The following is a 13,914-nucleotide window of genomic DNA, read 5'->3' on the forward strand; positions in this document are numbered from 1 at the left end:
ACATTAGTCTCAGATTGGCTGTATATTTGTAAATGTGCATGTTTACATATATATGTATACACATAATTTGTATTTATATATGTCAATACTTGAAGAAGCACATGTTTATGTATATATATATATAGAGATTAATGTGATATGACATCCTTATAGTGTTTCCTTTATTCTGCATATAAAATAATAAGTGTAATTTTTGGAACTATGTAGATTCTCTGGCTCTAAATGTAAATTCTAATTTTGTTTCCAAACTAGAGAATATTATATCACTATGGTTAAATGGGTAAGCAACACCAAGACGGTGGTCAGATGGTTAAATCGACCTCAGAACATCTCCATCCTCACAGTCTGTGAGACCACTACTGGTGCTTGTAGCAGAGTAAGTATAATTTGCTTTTCTTTATGCTTAAAATAAAATCATTTATGCTACCTCTCAAAGGAAAATTAAACAGTCATTTGTGCAAAGACTTCAATATTTAACTCTGAAGGTAGCAGAATAGTCATTCTATTAGCAATGTATACATAATTCATACGACTTCCATACTTTGAAGTAAGAAATACAGATGATAAACCAAAGAGAATAAATTAGGCTTTAAAGCAATGAATTCTTATATAATATAAAAGATAGTCCAAGCCATGTTTCACTCTCAAATATGAGCTTTCTCTCTACATTTTGACAGTGATTAACTTGAGAACATGGGATGTTTCTTTTCTGTCTTTTTAAAACACATGCCAAAAAATTCAGTGTTTTTCTGTAGTTCAGATTAGTCTTCTAAAAAAGTGTCTCTGTCTTTAAATTAATTGAAAATAGTAAAAAAAAAAAAGATCCTTGAATATCTTTTGAAAGTATATTGTATTTCAATTCTATAATCATGTTTTATAAAATATTTAATAGATTCTATATGTATAGTTTTTAAGATCCTTAGTAAAGGAGATACTTTAATAAGTTTAAATTGTTATAATACGTATTTGATATTTGGTAAAGAATTCTCAATTATTTAACAACAGAATTTTCAGACTTATGCTTCTGGATATGATGGAGTAAATGTTGCCTGCCTAGTATCTCTACAGCAATCAATTATAAAACTTTACAAATTACATTAAACAACTATAGTCAGATTATGGACAATAAGACTATTGAGACATGAAAGGTGAAATAAACCTGTAGTTTCCTACTGGTGGCACATTTGAGGCCACAGTGTAAGGTAATGGCATCCAAGAAAAGCACAACTGATCCATCAAGACAGGGAGAATTAGTTTGACGCTATTGTGGCTGAACCTTGTACGTCAAGTACCACAGGGTGGGAGCAATATAGAAAAGAACTTCAGCAAACTATGCAAAGGATCTCTTAATTCTTTATCTCAGTACTTAGCAGTGTAAGTACAGGGCTTATCTCAAAGAGAAGCAAATAGAGAATATGCAAGTTGCAGAATGCTTGGAGACTTTGGAGCAATGAACCGCAAAAATAGAAATCTTTCAGTAAAAGCCCTGAGGTCAACTCAGAGCCCAGAAAGAAAATGTATTAGGAATAAAGCTATTGTAAACTCTTTCTAATAAACCTTTAAATTAAACCTTGAAGGAATTGAGTTCATTTGCTTGTGAACTAGCTGCCTGACAGAACAGTCTACTCTTCAAAAAAAAATAAAAATGAATTCTCAACAACTTAGCATTCATGATGTCAATCATGCAATTAAAATATTCTATACACATAGAAGCATAGAAAACTTAACTCTCCCACTTCACCAAATATAAGTAGCAGACTTACAAAGGATGCAGATATTGTATATTAACAAACACACTTTAAAAAAAAAAGCTTTTAACTGTTTTTTTATTTAACAAATTAAAGAGTGGCTATAATTAGTAAACAGATGAAAAATCTCAGTAGCTAAATAAAAACTATGAGAATAGAACAATGGAATTTCAGGGACTGAAAAATACAGTGTCTGAAATTAAAAATTGCTTGGATGAACTTATCAACAAATTAGATTCTCCTATAGTAGGGGAAATAGAAATAATTCAAACAAAATTCCTAAGGGAAAAAGGCTTGGAAAAAGATAAACAAAGCCTTAATTACCTATAAAACAATATAAACTGGTATAATATGTTAAATTATATATATGTTAAATTATATATACAGAAGGCAAATTTTAAGATATTGGGGCAGAAAATATATAAGAAACACTGACTTAAATATCTCAAATTTGGTGAAAAACCATTAATCCATATATCCAAGAACTTAGCAAATCTCAAAATAAAGATAAAATATGTCAGCGCATACTACCTAAATTATTTTAAACAAAAGATTAAGAAAAAAAATTTAAGTACCCTGAGAGGAAAAGCACGTTACATATTGTGAAATATAATGATGAGTAATACTGCTTCTGTCTCACCAGAAACAATGCAAACCAGAAAGCAATGGAAAGACATTGTTAAAGGACTGAAGGAAAAAATGTATCAAAATAAAAGTCTACATCCTATGAAAATACCCTGAAAAAATGAAGACAAAAGATAATAGATTCGGATAAACAGGAACTGAGATAATTCATCAAAAGTAGGTCTGCAGGAAATAGAGTTATTTAGGCTAAAACACATGATATCAGGTGAAAACTCAGATCAAAATTAGGGAAGTACAGGTGCCAAATATGATAAATGTGCGAGTAAAATAAAATACACTATAGTTTTGAGCTTTTTGAAAAGGTATTAGAAAAATAAAAGTTTTAATATTAGTAGAATAATTTAATAATGATAGTGTCAATTGATAGGAAGATATAACAATTCTAAGTACCTATATTTCTAATAATAAGGATTCTAAATACATAAGCAAAATTTATAATCAAAAGCTGACAAAGCTAAAGAAGAAATAGAAATATACTTAGGGATTTAAATATGATTTTCAGTGTATTTGAAGAAATGAATAATCAAAAAGTCCATAAATATAATAAAGGATTCAGACAATACTAACAACTTAAATTGATATTTAGGAAAATTTCATTCAATGGCTATATAATCAATAGTCTTTTTGAGTACAAAGGAAATATTCACAAATCTCAAAATGTTGAAGCTGAAATCAAGCAGAGTATATTATTTGACTATAAGAGAATTAAATTAGAAATTGGTAAGACTGAAGAAGAATATGGCAACCCACTCCACTATTCTTGCCTGAGGAATCCCATGGAAAAGGATCCTGGAAGGCTATAGTCCACAGGCTCAAAACAGAGTCAAACATGACTGAAGCAACTTAGCATGCCTGCAACTAAAGAATATTTGGAAAATATTTGAAAATTTTAAAAATGCTCCTAATAACTCATCAGTTAAAGGACAAATCACAAAAAAACATTAGAATTCAAGCACAATGAAAACATAACTTGTCAAACTATTATTATGTGGATGAAGAAAATGATATATACTAAAATGGAGTTTATGTCTTTAAATGCTTATATTAGAAAAGGAAGAAGGTATTCAATCAATGATAAAGCTCTAAGTCATGAAGCTATAGAAAGAAGTATAAATTTAGTTCAAAGCAATTAGAAAAAATGAAATATAAAAATAAAATCACAAATTAATTAAACACAAAACAATCTATAGAGAAAATCAGTAAAAGCAAAAATTATTTTTAAAAGATGAAAAGCCTGATGAATCCTATGTGTACTGATGAAAAAAGAAATATCTCGCAAAGTGCCAGTTTCAGGGTGAAAGAGTCTATGTGGATATATTGAGGGCATTTTTCATAGAATTAGAACTAATAACTTTGAAATTTGTATGAAAAGACAGAAGGCCTCCAGACAGCCAAAATAATCTTGAGAAAGAAGAGAGCTGGAAGTATCACACTTCCTTGAGTTCAGATGATGCTACAAAGCTGCAGCAATCAAACCAGAATGGTACTGGCACACACCAGACATGATCAGTGGAATAGCATAGATAGGCTGGAAAGAAACCCACACACTTAAGGTCAATTAGTCCACAGCAGAAGAGGCAAGAATATACAGTGGAGAAAAGACAATCTCTTCAGCAAGTGGTGCTGGGGAAAGCAACGTATAAAAGAGTGAGATTAGAACATTTCCTCACATGGTATACAAAAATAAACTAAAAATGGATTAAAGACCTAAATATAAGGCCTGAACCCCTAAAACTCCTAGAAGAAAACAGGCAGAACACTCTTTGACATAAATTGTACCAATATTTTTTTAAAATGTCTCCTAAGGTGAAAGAAATAAAAATAAATTTTTAAAAATGAGACCTAATTCAACTTAAAATCTTCTGCACAGCCAAAGAAACCATTGACAAAATAAAAAGATTATCTGGTGTATGGGAGAAAGTATTTGCAAATGCTATGACTCACAAGGGATTACTATCCAAAATATACAAACAGCTCATAAAAGTCAATATATATATAAAAAAAAAGCCTGATTAAAAATTGGTCAGAAGGCCCCAATAGACAATTTCCAAAAGAAGACCTGCAGATGGCCAACAGACATATGAAAATATGTTCAACATTGCTAATCATCAGAGATATGCCAATCAAAACCACAATGAGATATCACCTCACACCTATCAGAATACCTATTAAAAGAAATGTTCAGGAGGATGTGATGAAAAGTGAACACTTGTACACTGTTAGTAAGAGTGTAAATTGGTGTAGTCACTTGGAAAACAGTATGAGGTTCCTCAGAAAACTAAAAAAAAATGTATGATATGACCCAGCAATATACTCTTGGGTGTATATATATCTATATCTATATGTAAAATCAAAACCCAAAATGCTAATATACATGAATTTGAAAATATACAAGCATTCCATTCTTCATAATAGCATTATTTCCAGTAGACAAGATAGGAAAGGAACCTAAGTTGCTTAATCGGAGTATATACACACAATGGAATTCTGCTCAGTCATAAAAAAAGAAAAAAAAAAAGAAATGATGCCATTTGCAACAATGTGGATGGACCAGGAGGGTATTATACTTGGGGAAATAAATCAGACAGAGAGAGAAAAATGCTGTGTATTATGTCTTATATGGGGATTCTAAAACATAAAACAAATGAATGAATATAACAAAACAGAAATAGACTCACAGATACAGAAAACAAACTACTGGTTACCAGTGGAGACAGAGAACTGAGAGTGCAAACTACTCTATATAAAATAAACAAGCCACAAAGATCTATTGTATAGCACAGGAATATAGTCAATGTTTTATAATAAGTTTAAATGGAGTATAAAGATTTTGTAACACTGTTGTGTACTTGAAAACTACTTTTGTAAATCAGCTATAACCTCACTCAAAAAAGAAAGTGGATATCATGTAGTGCAAATAAATATTTCAATGTAATAAACAAGTTGTATGCCACAAAGTCTTGAGGATATGATGTGAAAAAATATCATTCAAAAGGTAAAAATGACCAAAAATGACATATATGAAGAGGAAAAACATTTAAACAGTTTCATATCAATTAGAGAAATTGAATTCCATGATCAGAAATCTTCCCACAACAAAAACTCCAGGAACCAGTGGCTTCAGTGATGGATTTCTTTAATGATTTAAGAAATAAAAGACGTCACATGTGTCATCAAGGTGGCAACATAGATCATCCCAGACTTTAGTCTCTCTCAGAAGACCAAAAGCAATATCCATATATAGGACACCATTGTGAAAATCCTAGGACATGGAGATGAGACTGAAGCACACCCTAGGCCACAGAGATTGAAAAGAACCCAGTAAAAAGATAATAGTGGCTACACTCTGACTACATAACTGCCCTCTCCCCTCAGGCCAATATTGTGTGTCAGCCTGAGAGGTGTCTCTAGGCCTACAGTTTCTCCAGTGAAAAAAAGAGAGTCCAAAGTGGACATCTAGCTCCTCCAGAATTGTGATTTCTTCATGGAAGGCTCACTTGGGTCTTGTCTCAGGAGGATCAGAAAGGGAAATTTGGAGGATTAGACCACTGGAGATTGTGATGGAAAAGGGTAGGGTGGAACTTATAGCAATTAGCTCTCAGATCTTGGCTGACATTTCATTTTCCCAGTGGTGCTCAAGTAGAAATTCAAAGTAGCACCTTTGCCATCTCTACAGACAAGACAGTGATCCTATCCAACCAGGGAACTAGGTTTGCAGTTTTATCCGCTTCAGAATCCCAAATGGCAAGCACAGTCAACATTGGAGCCTGTTCTGCATCCCTGCAGAAAGAAGCTAGTTCATAGCTCTGCCTACTACTGAGTGCAGCTTAGGACTGTCTGATCAGGAAAGCTATATAGCCCAGTGGCACCTGAGTGAGCAGTAAACACAGCCAGCGCTTTGCCCTTCACAGATCCAAAGCCAATGCTTGTCTTGCCACGGAGTTTGGTGCACCGTTTAGCCTGATTGAGTCTTTAAACAGTAGCCTTACCAATCTTGGGTCCTGTTCTGTGGACCCACCCAGGTAGGAAGCTAATCCATACCCTCACTCAGTGCTAAATACAACCGCTAGTCCCACCCAACCGGTAAACCTAAGCAGAGCACCCAGGATGCTGCATAACCCGTCCTACATCCTCACATACAGTGGCATTTGAGCAGCACATCCAGCCAGTTCTATACCCACCTCCAGAGCAAACCCCCTGTGCCTGTCTTCTCAGGAAACTCATTGTTCCGATTTTCCTGATGTGGAGTCCCTTACAATGTGCTCTGCAAGCACTGGAGCCCATTCTCCAGCCCTCCCTGGATAAGGAAGCTAATTTATAGCCCTGTCTACTATACTTCCCAATCCTGCTCACTAGGGAGTCTGTTGGGAGCAGTAGTAGAGCTCATCCTACAGTGAAGCTTGTACAGAAAATCAAGGAAGTCCTATCTAACAATGCATACACTTCAGAGATTCAGAAGTGGTTTTGTCCCAAAATAGACCCCAATAGCAAGTTCCATCTTCCTGGACAAGATGATAACAGCTGACCTGTCTAGAATCCCATCCTATCTCAACAGTGGATGTATCGTCAAGGGAATAAAGGTAATGGTTGATTTTAACAGTGCTATAGACCAAGTGGAGTTAATAGACACATATAGAACACTCCCATGCAACAGCATCAGAATACACATTCTTCTCAGGCACACATGGAACTTTTTATAGGATAGATTATATGTAATGCCACAAAACAAGTCTCAGCAAATTAAAGATTAAAATCATGCTTTTTTTTTTTCTTATCACAGTGATGTGAAGCTAGAAATCAATACAGGAGGAAAACTGGAGAAAACATAAATATGTGAAAAATAAACTACATACTCTTGAACAACCAGTGAATCAAATGAAAAATAAGGGGGGAAATATAAAAGTATCTTGATTCAAACAGTAATGGAAACACAATATACCAAAACTTACGGGAATTATTTAAAGGCAGTCTAAGAAGAAAGTATATAGCTATTAACACACATATCAAGGAAATAGAAAGATGTCCAAAAAACAACATAACTTTTTATTTCAAATAACTAGAAAAAGAATAAATTTAGCCCAAAATTAGCAGCAGGAAGGAAAAATAAAGATTATAGCACAAATAAATGAAATGGAGAGTTGGAAAACAATACAATCAGTTAATAAAACTAAGACCTGTTTCTTTGAAAATATAAACAATTTTGGCAAACCTTTAGCCAGATTGGCCAAAAAAAGAGACAAGACTAATTAAAAAAAATATATATATATACATATATAAATGAAAGGGAGAACATAACAATTGACATAGATATTGCAGAAATACAGAAGGTCATAGAAGACAGCTATGAAAAATTACACACCAATTTATTGGAAAACCAAGAGGAAATGGACAAATTTCTAAGAACATTAAACCTATGAAGACTGAATCATGAAAAAATAGAAAACCTGAATAGACCAGTTACTACTAAAGAGATTGATCAGAAATCAAAATCCTCCCAACAAAGCAAAGCCCAGAACCAGATGACTTCACTGGTGAAAATTACCGAGTACCTAAAGAAGAATAAACAGTAACCCTTTCAAACACTTCCCAAATGTCAAAGAGGAGGGGACACATTCAAACTCATTTTATGTGGCACACATTTCTCTGATACTGAAGTTAGACAAAGATGCTGCAAGAAATAACAAATAAATGTAAAAGTTCTCGACAAAATACAAGCACATTCATTTCAGGAGCTTATTAAAAGGATCATACACCATGATCAAGTGAAATTCATCCCTCAGATGCAAAGATAATTCAACATATTCAAGTTAATAAGTGTGATACATAACATAAATAGAATGAAAGATAAAAATCATCTCAATAGATGAAATGTGTTTAACAAAATTCAACAGCCATTCATGAAAAAAATTCTCAGCAAAGTGGATATAAAGGCAACATACCTCAACATAATGAAGTCCATTTAACAAATGCATAGATAACTTTAGACTCAGTGGTGAAAAGATAAAATAAAAGCTTTTCCTCTAAGCTCAGGAAGAAGATGAAGGTGCCCACTCTCATCACTCCTATTTAACACAGTTTAAGAAGTTTTTCAGATAAGAAAAAGAAATAAAAGGCATCAGAACTGGACAGAAAAAAGTAAATTTGCCTCTATTTGCAGTTGATTTTATACATAGAAAATACTGAATCTTAATTAAAAACCATTAAATGTAATCAATAAATTCAATAAAGTTGCAGGACACAAAATCAACACATGTATATCAGTACTGTTTCTACAATACTGATAACAATAACAAACAAAATAATAACTGATCAAAAACAAACTATCAAAATAATAAAAGAAAATGATTCCATTTACAATAGAATGCATAAAACAAAATATTTAGGAATGAATTTATCTTAGGAGGTGAAAGATATTTACACCAAAAACTATAGGGCATTGATGAAAAAAATGGAGAAAGAAAAAAGTGGAAAGATATCTTGTGTTCATAGATTGGAAAAAATTAATATTACTAAAATGTTCACCTGTAGATTAAATGCTCTCTCAATCAGATTCCAATGACATTTTTATAGAAACAGAGATTATAAGATCTCTATGGAATCACAGAAGACCCTGAATAGCAGAGCAATCACATGAAAGAAAATCAAAACTGGAGTCATCATGCTCTCAGGTTTCAAACTATGCTTAAAAGTTATGTTAATTAAAACAGTATGACAGTGGCATAAACAGACACATAGACCCATGGATCAGAATAGAGAGGCCAGAAATAAACTGCCACATATGTGCTCAACTGCTGTTTGATAAAGGAGCCATGAACATGCAATGGGACGAGGACAATCTCTTCAAGAAATGGTGCTGAGATAACTGTATAACCACTGCAGAAAGATGAAATTGGGCCCTATTTACACCACTCACAGAAGTTGAATTCAAATGGATTAAAGACTTAAATGTGTGTGTGTTCTCAGCCATGTCAGACTCTTTGTGACCCCGCGGAGACTGTAGCCCGCCAGTCTCCTCTGTCCACAGAATTTTTTGGGCAAGAATACTGGAGTGGGTTGCCATTTCCTGCCCTAGGGTCTCTTCCCAATCCAGGGATCGAACCTGGGTCTCTTGGATCTCCTGAATAGACAGGCAGATTCTTTACCACTGCACCACCTGGGAAGCCTAAAGACTTAGACCCGAATCCATAGAAATCCTTGAAGAAAACAAAGGGGAAAACTTTCTTGACTTTGATGTTGGGATTGGACTGTTGGATATGACATCTAAAGCACAGCAACAAAATAAATGTACAAATGTCAAATTAGAAAGCCTCTGCATGGCAAAGAAAAAGTCAGCAAAATGAAAAGCCAGCCTAAAGAATGGGAGAAAATGCCAGCAAATCGTATGTCTGATACTGGGTTACTATTAGAAATATATAAAGAACTCATACCTCAATAGCAAAAAGGTAATAATTCAATTAAAATGAGCACATGACCTAAAATAGATATTTTCCAAAGGATATAGTCAAATAGCCAAGTGCCCAGTATCTCTAATCATTAGGGAAATGCAAACCATAATGAGATATCACCTCTTACCTGTTAGAATAGTAATAATATATTTGAATGTTGCTGAGAGAATCTTGAAAATTCTCATGACAAGGAGAAAATCTGTTAGCTATGTAAGTTGATAGATATTAACAAAACTTCTTTTATTGGTCATTTCATAATATATACATATATCACATCATTATGTGGTACACCTTAAACATACACAATGTCGAATGTTAATTATACTTTGTTAAAACTGGGGGAAAATGGATTATTTTTTTTTTAACTTTCCTACATTTTCTAGACAGTGGGAAAGAAAGAGCATTTCTCAACTTTATTTTTATAAAAGAGCATTGTCTTGTTACCAAAACTAGACAAAAACATTAAAGAGAGAACATTTTAGACATATCTGCTGTGAATATGCACATAAAACATTTTTAACATATTAATATATCATTCTGGAGAATATAAAAAATAAAGCATCATGACTAAATAGGATTTTAGCCTGGACTTTAAGATTAGTTTATATTGAAAATAAACGTAATTCACTATTTTAACAGAAAAACAGAAAAACAAGTAAGCAATTATCTTAGATGAAGAAAAAGCAACTGACAAAATGCAACATCCATTCATGATAACTTTCAACATAAATGAATAGAAATTAATATCCCCATTCTGATGCAGGATACCCACAAAATAACCAAGAAATATTATACTCAATGGTGAAACATTATCCACATTCACCTTAAGATCAACAATAAAGTAAGGATAGACGGTCTAACTTTACATATTAAATAAATATTAGGGACTCTAGTCAGAGTAACTTTCATGGAATATCTATCATGATGATTGGTAAGGAAGAAGTAAAATTATCTTTATTTGTAGATAATATTATTGTATAAAAAATGTAATAAATTTACCAAAAATACTAGAATAGGTCACAATTCATAAGAGAATTTCTTAGCTTATTTTTATATGTCAAGGCATCAACTCCAATTGTTTGTTCTGTTTCCTGATTATTATTCTTTTACTGTAAAAAACATTTTATTAATAATATAGGATACCACAGTTTTCTTAAGAAATGCTCACTGAATTATTCTGGGGTAAATGGATACAATACTTCAGAATTGCTGTCAAATTGTTTAGAAAAAAATTAAATTTTTAATTGATTTTGAAAAAAAAATAGATTTCTACTAGACTCTCAAATAGTTTAGAAACAGTAGAGAGATATAATAATAAAACAAATATAGAAAAATATTAATACATGAGGAATATGTCTAAGGGATATGAAGATGCTTTTGAATAGGTCTTTTAAATTGTCTGTAAGTTTACACTTATTTCAAAGAAAGATTTAAGAAGCAACAAAATATATCTTTAAGACTAGTATTATTATGATAGATTGGGAAACAATGGAAATAGATATAGATGGGGAAACAATAGAAACAGTGACAGACTTTATTTTCTTGGGCTCCAAAATCACTGCAGATGGTGACGGCAGTCTTGAAATTAAAAAATGCTTACTCCTTGGAAGAAAAGCTATGACCACCTACACAGCATGTTAAAAAGCTGAGACATTACTTTGTTGACAAATGTCTTTATAGTCAAAGCTATGGTTTTTCTAGTAGACATGTATAGATGTGAGCAATGGACCATAAAGAAGGCTGAACACCAAAGAATTGATGCTTTTGAATTGTGGTATTGGAGACAACTCTTCAGAGTCCCTTGGACAGCAAGGAAATCAATCCAGTTAATCCTAAAGGAGATGAGTCCTGATTTCCTTTAGGAAGGACTGATGCTGAGGCTGAAACTCCAATACTTTGGCCACCTGATACGAAGAACTGACTCACTGGAAAAGACCCTGATGCGGGAAAGATTGAAGGCAGGAAGAGAAGGGGATGACAGAGGATGAGATGTTTGGATGGCATCACCGACTCAATAGACATGAATTTGAGCAAGCTCTGGGAGTTAGTGTTGGACAGGGAAGCCTGGGGTGCTGCAGTTTATGGGGTCACAAAGTGTCAAACGTGACTGAAGGACTGAACTGAACTGACTGAATATTGTGATGGAAAATAAAAATATTATTAAGATCTTTAAAACATTAAATGAACACAAATATATTTAACAAATATATTAAAAAAATGGCAAAATCCTAATATTGGAAACCAAGTATTTATATTGAAAAATAAATATTGAAAACTAAATCATTCCTGCAAGGCATTGGAAAAGACCTACATAAATAGAAGCTAAGCCACCTACCTGTATTGTAAGATTTAATGTTGTAGATGCCAATTCTACTCAAATTGAACTGTAGTTTCAATACAATACCAATTAAAATCTCGGCAGACTTTTATGGTAGAAATAGTAAAGATGGTTTTATTTTTTATTTTTTTTAATTTTTTAATTTTTTTTTCCATTTATTTTTATTAGTTGGAGGCTAATTACTTTACAACATTGCAGTGGTTTTTGTCATACATTGAAATGAATTAGCCATGGATTTACATGTATTTCCCATCCCGGTCCCCCCTCCCACCTCCCTCTCCACCCCATCCCTCTGGGTCTTCCCAGTGCACCAGGCCTGAGCACTTGTCTCATGCACCCAACCTGGGCTGGTGATCTGTTTCACCCTAGATATACATGTTTCGATGCTGTTCTCTTGAAACATCCCACCCTCGCCTTCTCCCACAGAGTCCACAAGTCTGTTCTATACATCTGAGTCTCTTTTTCTGTTTTGCATATAGGGTTATTGTTACTATCTTTCTAAATTCCATATATATGTGTTAGTATACTGTAATGGTCTTTATCTTTCTGGCTTACTTTGCTCTGTATAATGGGCTCCAGTTTCACCCATCTCATTAGAACTGATTCAAATGAATTCTTTTTAATGGCTGAGTAATATTCCATGGTGTATATGTACCACAGCTTCCTCATCCATTCGTCTGCTGATGGGAAAAGATGGTTTTAAAATGCATTTGGAAATGCAAAATACCTGACCAACTAAATCAATCCAGTTAAAAAAGAAAGAGAGAAAATATTGGAGGAGTTTTACTACATGGTTTCAGGAATAACCAGAAAGCCAGAAACTAAGATTGTAGTGGAAGAAGAGATCACACACACAAAGAGATCAATTGTTCTGAATAGTTTTTCCAGAAGTAAATCCATATTTATGTGATCAATAATCAACATAGGTGCCAAAATAATTCAATTGGGGGAAATGATGCTGGAACTATCAACAATCAGATGGAAAATACAAGGATGGTTGACATTTCTTACACTATATTCTAAAACTAATTTGAGACACATTGAAGTCTTAAATCTAAGAGTTAGTACCATTAATCTTCTAGATGAAAAGATGGAATATAACTTCACTATATTGAATAGATAAAGTAATCAGTTATTGTAAAAGAAAAAAAATAAAGTATACATCATCAAAATTAGAAACTTCTGATGAACAAAACAAAGCATATCAGTACAATGACATTCCAATGTGCAACTTGAAACAGAATGCTGATATACTCAACAATATGAATGAATCGCAAAAGCATGTGATGTGAAAGAAACCCCACACAAAAGAATATATAATACGTGATTCCAGTTATCTGAATTTCTAAAACAGGCAAAACTATCTATGGAAAAAGTTTGTAGAAGTAGTTGTCTTTTGGGACCTCTGTGAAGGGACTTGAGGGAGTGTGTTTAGAAATGTAAAATTCTCATATCTTGATGGGAGGTAAATACATTTATCAAAACTCATCACATACACTAGAGATCTATACATTTCACCATACACAAATTATACAAATATTTTTAAACATTATTTTTAAATGGTCTGTAAAAGGTAGAACTAAAGAGGGAAAAAGTTATCTGTGATTGGAAAGGTAAGTATAGATGTGACAACAAAGTACAATAGATGGGTATCAGCCATTTACTTACTGGGTTTCACTGATTTTCTATACATTTAGCTTGTGCTTATTAGAAAATTTGTTTTAATTATCTTCTTCCA

General features: G+C 33.0%; 1 protein-coding gene across 4 annotated transcripts in view; it reads left to right on the forward strand.

Annotated features, from left to right (window-relative positions):
- Positions 1–13,914, forward strand: part of DPP10 (dipeptidyl peptidase like 10) — a 1,494,592-nt gene that overhangs the window by 1,386,625 nt on the left and 94,053 nt on the right. For all 4 annotated transcript variants that reach the window (XM_070476307.1, XM_070476306.1, XM_020892274.2 and 1 more), the window contains exon 11: positions 253–376. In XM_070476307.1, the coding sequence (XP_070332408.1) occupies positions 253–376 (124 nt within the window). The remainder of the gene's footprint in view (positions 1–252; positions 377–13,914) is intronic.

Source organism: Odocoileus virginianus, chromosome 13, assembly GCF_023699985.2.
Source record: "Odocoileus virginianus isolate 20LAN1187 ecotype Illinois chromosome 13, Ovbor_1.2, whole genome shotgun sequence".
Classification (NCBI taxonomy): domain Eukaryota; kingdom Metazoa; phylum Chordata; class Mammalia; order Artiodactyla; family Cervidae; genus Odocoileus; species Odocoileus virginianus.